Below are 16,571 nucleotides of genomic sequence, written 5' to 3' on the forward strand. Positions count from 1 at the left end.
TTCTTCAAAATATTTCTCAGTTAATCTCTTTCTTGATATTTACACAGTCCTCATTTCCGGCCTAGATTAACTCTAACCTCTTTCTAGAACATAAATTAGTTTTTGCAGTGCTAATCCTTTGTGCATTTTCTAAAGCTGGGCCATTTTTCAGAGCTATCTTTGTGAATTACTGTAGTTGGTAGTGCATTACTTCTTCAGCCAGAATGACTGGGTTTGAATTTTACTTTCACTACTTCTTAGTTAAATGACGAGTATCTTAATATCTTTATTCTTTAGTTTTTTATTTTCTTAGAAAAAAATAAAGAAAGTAAAGATTTCCTTCCCTTTCTGGTTAAAATGGGATAGTATAAGTAAAGCATTTCAAACAGGCCCTGAAATATTTAACACAGTGAGTGTTAAACAGCATTATTATTATTATTGAGTTAATTACATCACTCTTCTTTTCAAGAACTTATGTGGCTTTCTGATTATATACCTCATTTGGAATACAAATCTCTACTTGTATTTCTTGTATGTCTACTTCTCTACTTGTTTTCAAGGTCTATCATAATCACTTTTGTCCTACCTTTATGGCTTAATTTTGCAGTATTTCCTAGAAACTAGTGTACTTACACTAAGCTGATGCCTCAAAATATTCATAAACACAAAGTATTTACTTTTCCTATTTCCACATTATTCTCACTATAAAATAGAATACTTATTCCTTTTTTTAAAAAAAGATTTTATGTATTTATTTTTAGAGAGAAGAAGGGAAGGAGAAAGAAAGGTAGAGATACATCAATGTGTGGTTGCCTCTCACACACCCCCATCTAGGGACCTGACACACAACCCAGGCATGTGCCCTGTCTGGGATTTGAAATGGCGATCCTTTGGTGTGCAGGCCTGTGCACAATCCCCTGAGCTACACCTGCCAGGGCAGCATACCTGTTCTTTCCCTGACTGACCTCAAACACAATTTCTCTGAAACTCTTACATAATACTCTTTCATATGTTACTCATTTCCTTATTTGATTATCTAGTGCTCTTGGAATCAAAACCATATATATCAGTTGAGGTTGTTTGCAACTATAATAATTTCCTTACGTGTTCTACTGACCATTCTTCCTTCCTCAAGATTATTAAAAACTTCCTGAGGAAAGGTACAGTATTCTATATCCTTTTGCATCATCAAAAGACTACAGACCAATGCTATAATATGTTTGACAAACATTTCTTTTAATGCATGCAAGTAAAGGTGCTTTATGTACCACTGAATATCAGTTGTAAGCATAAGGAGGGCATTAAAATAATATGTAAATGGTTCCCTTTCCTCCAGTGTTATTGAGATATTGACATGTAGCACAAGTAAGTTTACGGTATACACTATTTGAAACATCTATATACCAGGTCTGTCCAGAAGGTATCCAGCCATGAAGTATGAGAAATAATTTATTGAAGAAGATACAAGATACAAGAAACAATGTACATAGGACAATGATGCCTCGGTTCCCTTCAAAATTAGCCACATTGGGACCTCACACTGTTCTCCCAATCACCATCAGCAACCCTGTCATATTTTCCTGAATCTCTTCAACAGTCTAAAATCTTTTCCCTTTTAAAGGTGATTTTAGTTTTGGGAAAAGCCAGAACTCACAGGGCACCAAATCTGGGCTATAGGGGGGCTAACCACCTGGTTGATTTGATGTTTTGCCAAAAAATTCTGCATGAGATGGGATGCATCAGTGGGCCCATTGTGGTGATGAAGCTGCCAGTCACCAGTTGCCCAAAGCTGTGGCCTTCAGAATCATCTGAAGAATTTCTATGGAGGAATGTTCAAGCTTAATGCAAAATCTGATGCAGGTTCATTGCTCTACTCACTCAGTCATTTTGAATGTGACAACCACACAGTACACATGTTCACTCTCTGGTGTCTGCCGCCCCCACTGACTAGTACAGTGAAATTGTCATTGTTCATACACATGCATTCCAGTCCACTCTCCTTGGCTGCCAGGTTACATCGATGTTGTGCAAACTCTTCTCGTTATATTACCAATGACTGGACCTTTTCCGGACAGACCTCATATTATGAAATGATTACCACAATATGTATTTACAATTGTTTATCCAGTTAATAAATTGATGCCTTTGTCAAGATATAATGACTAGCTTTGTCTTCTGTTACTGTTTTGGCTTCAAGTATATTTTGTCTGATGGTATAACTACCCTGAATCTGTCTTTTTTTTCAATTGCATGGAATATCTTTTCCCTTTCCTTCACTTTGTAACTATTGTTTGTGTGTCCTTAAAGCTGAAATGAGTTTCTAGTAGGCAGCATATAGTTTGGTCATATTTTAAAATTCATTCAGCTACTCTGTCTTTTGAATGGAGAATTGGACCTAAGTACCTTTAGAGCAATTATTGATAGGTTAGGAGTTACACTGCCACCAGACTGTTTTCTGGCTGTTTTGCAGTTCCCTTGTTTTTTTTTTCTTCCTCCATTGTTGTCTTTCTTTGTAAATTGATGAGTTTCTGTGAGATTATGCTTTGATTCTGGTAATTTTTGTGTGTGTATAGGTACTGTATGTATACTTACACAAAACATCCCATAAATATGTCTATTTTAGGTTGATAACTACTTAATTTCAATCATGTAAATAACTCTACCCTTTTATTCCCCTCCCCATATTTTATGTCTTGGTATCACAATGCATGTTTTTTACACAGAGTACCCATTGACTAATTGTTATAGCTCTAGTTGTCTTTAACACTGTTGTCCCCTAACCTCTATACTAAAGTGATGAACACACCAGCACATTACAATTAGATGATTCTGAACTTGTCTACATAGTTAGCTTTACATGTTTTCACATTACTAATCAGATTCCTTTCATTTCTGCTTAAAGAACACCTATTAGCACTTTTTGTAAGACATGTCTAATGGTGCCATACCCTCTCAGCTCATGACCCTGTGGACTTGTGATGAAGTCTGTATTTTTAAGGAAGTAGGCATCTCTTCTATTCTTAAGATTGGCTTGGGCAGGCAAAGCCGTTCACCAGTCAGCCAGCTAGAGACTGTGGGAGGGCCAGCGGGGGGTGTCTGAAGGCAGGCTTCCTGCTGCAGTGTTTGGACAGGCTAGCCTGGTGTCTGGTCAGCAGGTGGCAGGCCTGGTGCTTGGGTACCCGCGGACCAGCCAAGTACCTGAGTCTGCGCGGGAAGCTCTGGAGCCTAGGGTCACTGGGTGGGCCTGGCACTTGAGTGTGAGGTGATTGGGCTGGGATCTGGGTCTGTGTGTGAAAATATAGGTTCTGGGTCAGCCAAGGTCAAACAGGCACCACTGGTTTGAGCCCAGCTTCACAGGGCCTAGTTTGGTACTGGAGTGGTCTGGGAACCTGCCCAGTGGCTGGAATCTGGAGTCACTGTGGCTGGCTTGGTGCTAAGGACAACCTGGAGCTTGGGGTCTCTGGAGTCAGCCTGCAACCTGAGAGCTCGGGGGGCCTGCCTGAAGGTTTGTTCTGCTGGGGAAGATGTGCTGCTGGGATAAGCAGAGAGCCTGCGTGCGTAGGAACCTGCCTGCAGTCTATGCCTACAGGGGCCAGCCTGGCACTAAGTGGACACAGTAGCTATTCTGAACCAGCCAGCTGATTGAGACACCGAGGCGAATGTTGCATTCAATGAAAGGGAAGAAATGAGTTATCCCTCTTTCATCAAAGATTATCTTTAGCTTCTCCCCAGTACAGAGAAACAGTACTACTTGCCTATCCCTGAGTATTAATATCTAACTTACTAATACAGTTATTTTGTAGTGTATTCAATGTTTTAAGTGTTTCTAAATACATCATTTCAATTGCCACTTTCAGCCTCAATTATTTTCACTACTAAGGCTCAGTATAGAACATTAAAATAATATATGTATATATTCTTGACATAACTAAATTCATTATTTAACATGGACAAGCGCAAAAACAGAATGTGATCATTTCATTTTTCATTTCATTTTTCATTTGATCAGGAATTATTGCATGCCCATTCTAAAAAGTTCAAAAAATATAAGCTTATATATTTTTAAAACATGTTAGTCCCTCACCTACCCTGCCTAATGAGTCCTACTCCCCAGGATTAAGCTTTTTGTTAACTGTAAGTTTTATATACTTATACACCATTTCTATGCCCATAAAATTATAAATGCAATTATTCCAATTCAGAGGATATTATTTATGATTTTCTTATTTATTTCTATCTAATATACTTACTCTTAATAATGGATAAAAGGGGAAAATTTTCACAAGCTGAATCATATTTCATTATACTCATACATTAGTACATTGTAACAGAGTAGGCCCTAAAAACTCCTTTAATTTTCTTACCATTAAAAATTCAGCAGTCCAGTTTTTGATATTAATCTTGTCAGTCTAATTTTCAGATCTGAGATCCCTGATTACAGGCAGCTTACCTATCAAAAAATCCTCTAGATATAGTATTCAGGAACTTACGTTCAAATGTTTTTGTTCACTTGCTGCTAATAAATTATTCTGGGCCATTTAGAGAAGTCTATATTTATGTGAAAATTTCTCTGAGGACTAAAGCACAGATAAATTTAGAATTTTGATTATTTTTCATGCTAAGAATATATTAATGTTTCATTTTATAATTATTAGCCCTTCAGAGCTAACCTTTTTAAAACTATGGCTAGTGATAACATCTGCATAGACACGCTATTCCGTGAACACACCGATAACTGTGATCTCCATCAGGTTAGAAGTATGTGTACAACATAGCTAGCGCACAAAGGGTTTCATGAAGAGCCCTTTAGTCCTCATGATCTACTAACTTAAATAGAAATGTGTTTGCAAGTTTTAAATTATGAGATAATTATGTAAAATTAGATATACATAGTCTTTAGGGATGACTACTCAGTGCTAATGACATTATCTTGTAATACCTCTCCAAAAGAGCCATGGATCTCAGTGCAAATTATTACTTTTTCACTATTATTTAAAATTATTATAGTAGTCCAAACTTTTTCAGTGCTAATGATTGAAAAATCAATTGTATTTTTCCTGAAGATGATACTCAGTTGTCCTAATTAAAATATAACAAAATAACTTAAGAATCCATCCATTTATTACTGAGATGATTATTTGTTTAAAGCAAATAGAGAATTTGCATTAATTACAATCAGTTGATTGTTCAAAAGTATAAATAAGGAGGTGCAATGTACCTGTGATTACTTAAAAGAACGCTTGTTTTTATAAATATATTTTATTGATTATGCTATTACAGTTGTCCCATTTTCCTCCTTTATTCCCTTCCACCCTGCACATCAAGAATGCTTGTTTTTATTAGGTGCTCCTAAGTATTTTCCACATATTTGGTAATATATGTATGTTTAACTATATGTATGTTTAACTTAGAATCATAGGTATGTAAATTACTTTGAAAATAGATAGTGTTAAAGTTTTAAACAATGTAAACAAAATCTAAACCCTTATTTGAATTAATTTAGCAGATAGGTTTAGGCTAAATTTTTTTTCATCACAGTTAAAGAAAATGTAGATGATTGACAATAACACATTTAATTCAGTATCTGCTAAATATATAAAATATTTAAATGTTGAGAATAATATATATATAAGTAAAACACTGTTGAGATATCTTAATCTAAATCAAAGCAGTATTACTTTTTAGTAACCTGAATTACTATGGAACAATTTGCCTAATTAAACAAATTATTTAGAAAATAGAGCCCTGACCTGTGTGGCTCAGTTGGTTGGGCCTCATCCCACCAAGTGAAAGGTCATGGGTTCAATGACTGTCAAGGGCACGAGCTTGGGTTGCAGGTTCCATCCCCAGCGGGGGCGTTTGCAAGAGGCAGCTGATCAGTGTTTCTCTCCCACATCCATGTTTCCCTCTTTCTCCCCCTTCTCTTCTCTCCAAAAATAAATACATAAAGTCCTTTTTAAAAAATTACTATAACAACCTAGATAAAAGGAGTAGTAAAGAAAACAATGTAGAATATAACATGAAAGAATTGCTCAAAACATTGATTAAAAATACTTCAAAGAAGAAATACTATATTACTACCAATGAAAGGTTATAAAATAAGATTGTATGAATTATAGGAAAATTTTAAACCTCTTTAAAATATTAATGAACATTTGATGAGTTAATATGCTTTTGAGTTGATTTAGTCTCTCTCTATTCTTATATTCTTAAATATCTATAATTATTTAATTTATTAGATAAATAACATAAATTAAGTAACACTCAAATTAAAAATATATTTTATAACATAATTTTATCCAAATAATAGGTGGTGGCAAGTTCAATACCTTAATAATAATACCTATTTGTTAATGTAATTTCATAAAAATATTTGAAAAAATAAGTGTGAATACTATATTATTAGAATTGGTGCCATAGTTTGCTGACAAATTGAAACCTACATGATCTAGATTTATTATTTAATGTCATTTTATCCTTCCCATGCCTTTTTAGTGTATTGGTTCAATTTTAGTGTCCATATTTTAATATTGTTATGGTAGAAATAGAGCAATCTTTTTCTGGAATCCCTTTAATAATCCACATGTATATGCATTTATATTATCTAGATAATACAATCTAATTTAAAAATTATAGGGAAAAAGGAGTTCATTGGAAATTTATATGTAGATAGTTTATCCTTTCTATTAATTCATTAGTATTAATAGTATTAAATAACATATATCAAGGTAATCTAGGGCTATTTTGCCCATATATTAAACTACTTAAGATAATCAGCCTCAAAATTAAATTATGATTCTTTTTTTACTTAAAATTTTTTAAAAAAGAAGAAAAACTGAGTAAAAAGCTAACAGCAAATTTAATGAATTTTCATAAGTAAACTGATAGCAAATCAATATGGTACAAAATAATGAGATATATAGTTCATAAAACTTGAAATTGTCAATTATAAATATATAAGAAATGTTTAAAACTGTATTAGCTTTAGGGGTTAGGGCAGGGGAGGTGGGCAAAGGGGGGAAGGATACTTCTGTCATAGTGTAAACAATAAAAATAAAGTAAAAAATAATATCAGTGTGCCATTAGGTAAATAACTTGTAATAAATGTAAAATAAATACATGAATATGAAATACTTCAAATTTTCTAGTTGAAACACATACTATGTACCTGAGATACCCTGAGTCCACTCAATTTTGGAATGAAGGCAACATATTTCAGATCTTAGGTACATATACCTAAGTTAAAATTGATTTCCACTTAGTATAATTGTGAGTCATATAAAACAGAATATTTATCAATCTTAGTTAGAGGACGTTATATATTTTGAAATGTTTATATTTACTTTATTTCTTTAGAAGATTACTTAAATAACTAAAAGAAAAATACCCAAGCTTTCTTAGAACTATGGATTCTTAATTCTCTAATCATGATATTTTGCAATCGACATCCCAGACTATCATCTTTAATACACAAATCCATAAGCCCAATACAGACAGATTACTATACCTATGTGCAGGGATCTTTCTGTTCCCGACAATCAGGATGACGTCACAGAGTTGCTGTTGTTTCAAGTAACTTTCCATTTTCCTGAAGGTTTGCTCAGCATGGTGAACAGCCTGATAGAATTCTTCGGAGCTACTGGAGTCCAGACCACTTTGAGATGCCAGCGAATGGCCAGTTCCTGACAGCCTGCAAACCACACACACAAAAGTGGTGTTATTAGCACCACCAACTGTCCAGAATGACGTACAGAGTTTCAGAAACTCACAGGGGGAAGCAACGACTCTCTCCCTATGTTCACCATTATTAATATGAGGAACAAATCTATTTTGGGTTAAATGACTTTCTCCAGGAAGCAATAAATGAATTATAAGTTATCTGGTTTTTCTGTCTTAAAAAGATTTAGAAGATAGGTTATCTGTATTTATAAATGACCTAAAATTAATAAAGCTGAAAAAGTCACAGACATAGTAAAATACAAACACACCTATTTTAAAATTAAATGCTAAAAATGTTAATTTAGTCAATTAGATATTGAGGTAGATCATCTAATTATACTATTCTAAGTCACGATTCTTGTCAGGTATAGCAATTGTTGCTTTACAAAAGTAGGTGAATTTTATTATAAGAAGATATGAAACATGTTTCATAAAAGACTGATAATAAATTATAAATTGTTGAACATCATATTTTGTTCCCAACTGGTTAAACAAAATCATGCAAAAATACAGAAAGTATTAGCTCAGTCTTTATATTTTAATTATCTGTTTATATGTACTAAACTTCAAGATCTCAAAAATAACTGTCATGGCACATAAGTATGGCTACTGCATCTATTAATACCGTAGACAGGCCCATGCTGGAGACTCTAAATACCACGCCCCCCGTCAAGGAGAAAACTCTCCATGTCCTCAGATGCATGATATACCTAGCAGAACCAAGCAAGTATTCTGATGAAAACTCCTTAAAACAATTTTAAAATGAAAATAAATTAGATCCATAACAATAATGATGAAATAACTGATATCAAGACAGGAATATGGAGAATACTGCTTCCAATTACAATGCAATAACTTGTAGCTGACTAAAGCTCTCACCAAGAACACCAGAAAAAAATGTTACATATAATATCAAAATAATTATTTGAATTTAATAATAGCTACTGAAGCAGCTAGAACATGAAAGGCCAAGATCTAACAAAAAAAGGAAAATTCATGGAAGTCAGATTAAAATTCTACACTGATTTTTCCTTCCCTCTCTAGGTATTTACTAATTATAAGCAGCATAGGGTAAGAGTCTGAGACTCTCAGTGTAATGGAGCAGCTAAGCAGGACTTTTGTCAATATCATGGGGTTTGCAGAAAACAATGGATACTGGAATTATGGGCTCTAAAAGTAGCCAGAAAGATAAATTAGTGGCCATAAAGGAGGAAAGATAGGGTAAGGCTGTCATTGTGTACTGCTTTTTCCCTAGAGGAATTTGCTGATTCCTAAGCCATGCTAGACAAGCAGAAAATGGCTTATGGAAGGTTGAGGAGTTAAAAAGAGCTTGAAAAATAAACATTTGAATTTAAGGACCAACAAGGATGAGGGACTCTGATAAATACACAGGCTTTAATTTAGTTGATAAATACCTAGACTTTATGGGCTATTTAGGGGCTGAGGAAATAGGCAAAGTAATACAGAGGCTGAAACTTAGATTTGAATCAATGAAATCCCTAAATGCATTGAGGTGATCTCTAATCTAAAAGTCAGCAAACAGTCAATGTAAGTACTCTTTAGAAAAAGATAACCTCATCCAGACTCTATGATTTTTACACATATATGACCCTTGACAGTAAAGAAAGAAAAATAGCAGGCCTCTAAAGAAACAGGACCAATGGAGAAAAACAGAAAGAAACAGGCTCGTAGGTGCTAGAGATTCCTCTGAATAGATGAATCATAGTTAGTTATTTAATAGGTGTGAAAATAACTGTCATCAGTATCTTTTAGTATAGATAATGAGCTGGATGGTTTCACAGAACATGACATTATGTGAAAAATAAAATGGAAATAAATCAGAAAATGTAATAATTCAAAATTTTGAGATTTAATTATAAAAATAATTAACTTTAGATGAACTGCATTTGCAGATTGGATGTCAATGAAAAATACATAGTGGTCTAAAAAACAAACAGAAAATATTTAAACTAAAATATTGAGAGAAAGACAATAACCGCTATTTTCATAAATAAAACATGGTAAGAAGTGATAATATTCATATAATTATAGTTAAAGCAGAGGAGAACCTTGAGGAGGCAAAAGGGATCTGAAAAATAATGGTCAAAAGTTTTCAACAATGTGTTAAAGACATCAAGACAGAGATTCAAGGTTCACTATAAATTCTCTACATTTTATGGTAAAACAAATAAAAACTATACATCACTGTAAAACTAATATAACTCTCAAGGTTTTTTTCTTAGAACTTGTCAAAGAATAGAGTAAGAGAACATGTTCCCCAACTCATTGAATGAGTTAAATATAACATTGATACAAACTTAAAAAAGATGTTACAAGGAAGAAGAAATAATGGCCACTCTCTCTCCAAAATATATTTGCAGCAACCTAAACCAAATATTAGCAACCAAATACAGGAATGTATATTTAAAAATATATGTATATAAAAATGTATGAAATACATTTTTACACATTTGCATATGAAGCTAGGTATATCATATATCCCAGGGTCCAGCAAAAGTAAGGCCTGCTTGAGTGTGCTTAGTAGGGTAATAATGTGGGTGTAATAATTTACAGTTTTCTTTGAACATTTCACCTAAAATGTCACATGGTGTGCTGGAGTGTGATATTGCTATGTTACAGAATTACATGCTTATGATTTTGTAATAAAAGATTTTGTAATAAAAAGGGACATTGTTTGTGCCAGACCCTGTATACAGTTGATAATGCATCACAACTAAGTTGGACACATTTCAGTCACATAAAGACAACTAATTCATTCATATAGCAAACATAATATTTAATCAAAACCTTTCCTCCTTGAGATTGAAAAAGAAAATGAAGTACTGCTTTTAGTCAACAATTTTCTGGAGGGACCTGCAAGTGTAGTGTAAGCAAGGAAAAAATAAATGAAGTCCATTAGAGTTAGACAAGAGAAAATATAACTGATATTATTTCCAAAAGTATTTTTTGTGCCTATAGAATCCAAAAAATACTACAGACAAATTTGCAAATCTAAACCCATTAAAATGATGTGTATTCTGTTATCTACAATATTTGTCTACATAATATGGTTATTTGTATCCTATTTTACAACTTTCTCCTTAAATATTTAAAACTAATAGAAGTTTTGCTGTACCATCTGTTTTCCTTTCACAAGTTTGTAAATTACAACCCCGGAATACGGTCATTTCCCAGCATATGTTTTAGGGACTTAGGCTCAGGAATATGCAGCAGGAGCTGCAAAATTCTTCCACATATTAACACATTGAACAGAAAAGTCACAAACTGCTCTGCAGGATGCATTTTAAATCTGGAATGAACATATTATTACCGCTCTCAGGGAACTAAGGAGAATTAAGTCAGAGTTATAGTTTGCCCAGTAGATTAAAGCTGCCCCATTATGATCCGGTGTTTGTGGTCTGGTAGCAGACTGCATGAACAAACTCTCTAAGTGGAGATATCAAAGACTGTCCTGCAGAATTACTCCACATTGGCTCAAAGGAGGTTAGGAACAAAGGCTCCATTCACTTCCTTATGTTAATTTCTTACAAAGCAAGTAAACCATACACATAAAATAAACAGAGTGTAAAACTTGACAGGATTAACACAGTCTAAAAGCTAATCACTGTCAAGATAGTAACTTCTGTAATGTAATCTAGTTACCCTAACAAGTATGGACTATACTATGGTCTTGGGCTTTTTCTGAAAATTTTGAATAAATAAATCTTAAAAAACAAAACAAAACAAAAACGCAGCTTAGAAACTGGCTTCCAAACTATTTTTTCAGAGATGCTCTCACTCCTTGATTTTTTTTCCTTAAATTTCTTATGCTTTGAGTTTATCCATATAATATCTGAAAACAAGTCAGTTTTGAAGGTTGGTTGATCTGTCAGAGAAATGGTTCTGTTAGTTCGACTTGATTTCTTCCCTATAAAGTCACTGTCACGGTGCTTGCACGTTTTCTCATAAATCATTTCCTGATCGCATGCTTGAGTAGGACTTTTTGTCCTTGACCTTTGACTCAGGATTTAAAAACAGAGTGTCTACATCAGAACAACTATGGTTTTTAAGCTAAAGTTTGCTATTTAAAATTCTTCCCATCACATATCCAGCCTTATTAGTTCAACAATTGAGACCTTAAAATTTTAAAAGCTGTTGTTGGATTATTTCTATTATTGTCTAATTTTTATATCTTCAACTTAAATGAATTATACAGTGTGTTTCCAATCTGAGAGTCCCTCAGATGTTGTAATGACACTATAATCTTTATCGTTATTGTGCCCCAACAACATACAGCTTCAAGTTACAGGAAATGCAATTTAAAACACACAATATGACCTCTTCCCCTCAGAATTTAAACTTGCTTAAGGTTCCCCCAAACTAAGAAATATAAAACAATAAAATGAATAAAAACTTTTCTTGATGTTATGTACTATATCAGCTATGGCAATTCCTCTCTATTTCCTACAATAATAATATATCTAGAAAGTGTTGATGCATTCATTATCTTAATTCTTGATTCTCTGAACACTTCTCAATCCATGTCAATTTTACTTCCTCAATCGTCCATCTAGTAAAATTTATCTTGCCAATGGCACTAGAGGTTTTTTTTGTGACTTTATTTAGCTTTCATTTTCATTTCTTACCTTAATTGCTGAGAACTGACCAACATACATTCTTCTTTCTGTGCTAAACAACTCAGGGCTAAACGTCATTTGCTTTTCCTGGTCCAAACAATTCAGAGATGAAGAATACTAGTATTTTTCTATTTCTGTGCTCAGCAGTATCGGCAAGAAGTAATTTAGGTCTTGCATCAGGAAATAGTTACTTCTAGAAGATTAGACTGTGAATTAACTTTTAAAAAGCTACAAAACCCAACAACCACACATCTGTTTTCACTTTAAAACACTTACCTATGTGCTGATCTAAAGCTATTACATCATAAATTCTGCCTATTGCCAACCAGCCCTCAAACTTCATGCCTTCCTGGTTCAAATTACATATCCTGTGTAATTTCTTATATGATCTGAAACTTTTTCAACTTTAATACCCTTTAGTGCAGGCTCTAATTCTAGCCATACTAAGTAATTCCAGTTTCTGCAATATGTCACATCTTTCTTCTAGAGATTTTATACACATATTTTTCTTTACCTGTAACTTTTACAACCCATTGACATTTTTATGGATAACTTCACTGAAACCTTCAGAGGTTAGTTCAAATACCACTTCTTTTGGAAAGATTTCTTCTAATCCTCAGAGCCTGTGGTGGGGTGTTGATACTCTGACATGCTAATTTCCTAGCATGGTTTGAAAACGTTGATGGAATGTAGAATATTTGAGAAGTATAATAACTATTTGCCAAATAAATGAGTGAAGAACATTCTATGAGAAGACAGCCTTGGCCAAGTACCAATTGTAACATATGATTTGGTTTGCTTGGTTGCTTCATAAAACAAAAAAATATGTTTTTGGTAAAAACATTTTTATCCCCAAACCTAACAGGGTGCCTGTCACTCAGAGAAAAGTTAGTAAATGTTTACAGGACTTGTTATTGCTGAATTTCGAGAAACTTCCAGAACACAGAAGGAAAAAGAAACCACACACATACTTCTTATAACCAGAATATATAGTCTTTTACATTCTCTAATAATGCATTTATGTATATCATAAAAATCTTAAAGAATACACTAAACATACTAAAAAACAATTAATTTTAAACACAGGTATGATGTATTTATTCCAAACAAGGATATCCAAGACTAGATTCCAACCTTATGATTATTTCTCTAAAGTTTGTGACTAAGAGTAGAACTAAAATAGCAAAATAAATTTGCAAATACTTTTCTCTTTCTCTTGAGTGATGATTTAGGTTCTGTTTGGAGAGAATAATGTAAGAAACAACTCTATACTATCAAATAAAGAATTACCCATAGCTATTCCTTGGGCAAGATCTGAATGTAGTGAAAGATGCTTTTATTTAAGTGAAAAAAATAATTGCTTCTTTTAGCTCTTCAAATTTAGTGTACATACAGGCAATGTATATCTCTTAATAATACAGTATGTTTCCATTAAATAAATATTTAACTTGTAAAAATATTTCTTAGTGAGAAATTAAAAGTTTGCTATATTTTTCTTTTTTGTATTGCTTAAATATTTTATTTAAAGAACATATTATTTCAATTTTAAAGCCAAAATAAGTCATTATTACAATAATATCTTTTAAAAAGTCATGATTATAAACAATACCAAATATCAAAAATGACCAAAAATTCTCAGTCAATATAATACAATCTTACACATTTATTTAAACTTGAAAATCCTATACTTAAAATAAGATTTGAAATTAAAAAAAAAAGAAAGAAGACATGAGGAAATTTAAATAAATTAATTAAAAATTTCATTTTAATTGATTATGTTGTTACAGTTGTTCCTGCTTTTTCTCCCTTTCCCCATCTCCACTCAGTCTCACCTTCTTCCCTCCCCCCAAATTAACTTTGTATTATAATACTAGAGAATGCAGCATTATCATCATATGTTGGCATGGAAGAGTAAACCAGTGCCAAAATAAATGCCTGGCTATGTTACAAACACTGATTTTAAACCACCCCCCAAGAGAGTGGTTTAGATCTGGAAAATATGGTGGATAAAGTTCAAGCACCAGGTGTTAGTACTTAAAAACAAGAAAGATGAATATAGTCATTAATGTTGCTTTTGGGTATAGTTCTCTTTTATTAGATAATTGAAATTTTAAGTAAGGCTTTTTATCAGAAGTATTGAAACACACACACACACACACACACACAACCCTTGGTAAGACAGAACAATAAAATCAGAGGAACTTATGAGCCAGAGTAAAGTATATATTTCCTAGACACCATAAGTTCCTACATTCTGAACTCAGTTAATTTATCTGTAAGAGTACCATTATGACACCTTCTTATAGGATGCTTGCGGAAATAAATAGAATGTATATTTGAAGCTGTTTTCTAATGTAACCTGTTATGTAGATTTCCAAAGATATGACAGAAGTGAAAATGTGACCAATGGTATTTGTGAACTAAAAAGAGTACTTTTATGAATGAGGTGCATCGGTGCAATACAACTTATTGCTTGAAAAATTATATCTACCTTTATAATAATCATATAGCATATAAATATTTTTTAAATTTTATAATGAATAATCCACAGATTTACTTGTTTTAAATTAGAAATATTAAATATTTGAAATTACAAAACTGAAACAAGATATTTTCAAGAACTTTAAACTCAAAATGAGGAAAACTTGATATTCTATAAAACCTTCCTATGGTTGAGGGCATGATAAGAATGGTGGGTAAGTAAACCACATTCATAGGCTGAACATTCTCAACAAAAAAGGCAACTTCTGGAGGAAATAAAACAAATACAATTTTTCAAAAGGAGATTCTGGAAATGAGAAAGGTTATAAAATTCTGAGAGTGCTCCTAATATGGAATGCAGTTGGAAATTGATGAATGAGTGATTAATTAATTCAAGCTCCCCTCTAAGAAGATCTACCATCCACAAAAGTAATTATAACAATGTATAACTCGTGTAGACAGGTACCTGGGAATTCCCTGCAGAAAAAGCTTCAGAGAGTGTTGGATTAAGATTGACCTGGGTGAGATAAATCGATGTGGTTCTACTCACCCTGGACTCAAAGGGCTGGCTCTAAAATGGATTACGGCCTAATGGAAGCCTGAAGTAATAGGGATCCTGGAATCTGTGATGCCGACATTTCCCAGCATACACAGGGGTATCGACCTCATTTTCACCAGGGGCCACATCAGCCTCAGGGTTGCCTTAAAAGGGCCGAATATAATTTTAGGACTGTATAAATGTAACTACTCCTTAACTAGGGGCAAGGTGCTTAGCACTGCCGCCAGATAGAAACAAGGTGTTGGGCTGGATTTGGCCCTCGGGCCTTGTGTTTGCCACCTCTGCTGTAGAAGAAGAAATCTTACATATATTGAAATGATAACATTGATTTATTTTAACCAACATGTTTAACCATAACTACTGAATAGTATAGCATTCTTTCACTGTTAAGAAATTCATTGTCAAGGAGACCAATGGCATACTTCTAAAGCTCTCTGTTCAGTAAACTATTAGTTCTGATACAATTAAATTGAGCTCTTTGATATCCATGGCAATATTGTATTAGACATTGTACTAGATGAAGAATTAAAGACATTGTAGGCTCTATTATCTCCACAGACCACTGCCGATTGTCCAGCCAAGCCTCCCACCATTTAGGTAAATGAGGTTTAATTAGCACACAGCACACCCATTTGATTACATCATATGTTGCCTATGGCTGCTTTCTTGCCACAACAGCAAAATCAGAGAGTTGTGACAGAGACCATATGCCCTAGAGAGCCAAAAATATTTACTCTTTATTAAAAAAAACTCACCCTTTATTAAAAAAAATGTCTGCTTATTGTGATCAAAAGAATGGAGTGGTGATCAGTGAACTTGAGTTACCCATAAAGATCTCTGCACATAACAAGTTATCATGAGGGAGCTGCATGAAATAGATGGTCTATGAGGTTATTAGTCTATTTAATCATCAAAAATATAGATCATTTGTGAGCAATCTGAGTTGAAATATGATGCTGGGACTCTATGTTATTTTCCTAAATTACTTTATTTAAATTAGTTAAGAGATTGAGAGCTTCCTCACTAATTATAAGACTGGGTTCTTTTAAGAAACAACCATGAAAATTGCTACAAATCTGTAATAGAAATATTTATCCAAACATTGGGCCCTAGACATTGGAAAATTAAAAAAGAAAACAAAATATTCCAGGAATTATTAAATATTATCTCTGAACTGAAGCAAGTAGCTCACAACT

At 33.3% G+C, this 16,571-nt stretch overlaps 1 protein-coding gene across 1 annotated transcript in view; it reads right to left on the minus strand.

The window, feature by feature from the left end:
- Positions 1-16,571, minus strand: part of KLHL1 (kelch like family member 1) — a 303,818-nt gene that overhangs the window by 178,870 nt on the left and 108,377 nt on the right. Inside the window, exon 2 of the mRNA XM_053916504.1 lies at positions 7,487-7,669. Within this exon, the coding sequence (XP_053772479.1) occupies positions 7,487-7,669 (183 nt within the window). The remainder of the gene's footprint in view (positions 1-7,486; positions 7,670-16,571) is intronic.

Source organism: Desmodus rotundus, chromosome 13, assembly GCF_022682495.2.
Source record: "Desmodus rotundus isolate HL8 chromosome 13, HLdesRot8A.1, whole genome shotgun sequence".
Lineage (NCBI taxonomy): Eukaryota > Metazoa > Chordata > Mammalia > Chiroptera > Phyllostomidae > Desmodus > Desmodus rotundus.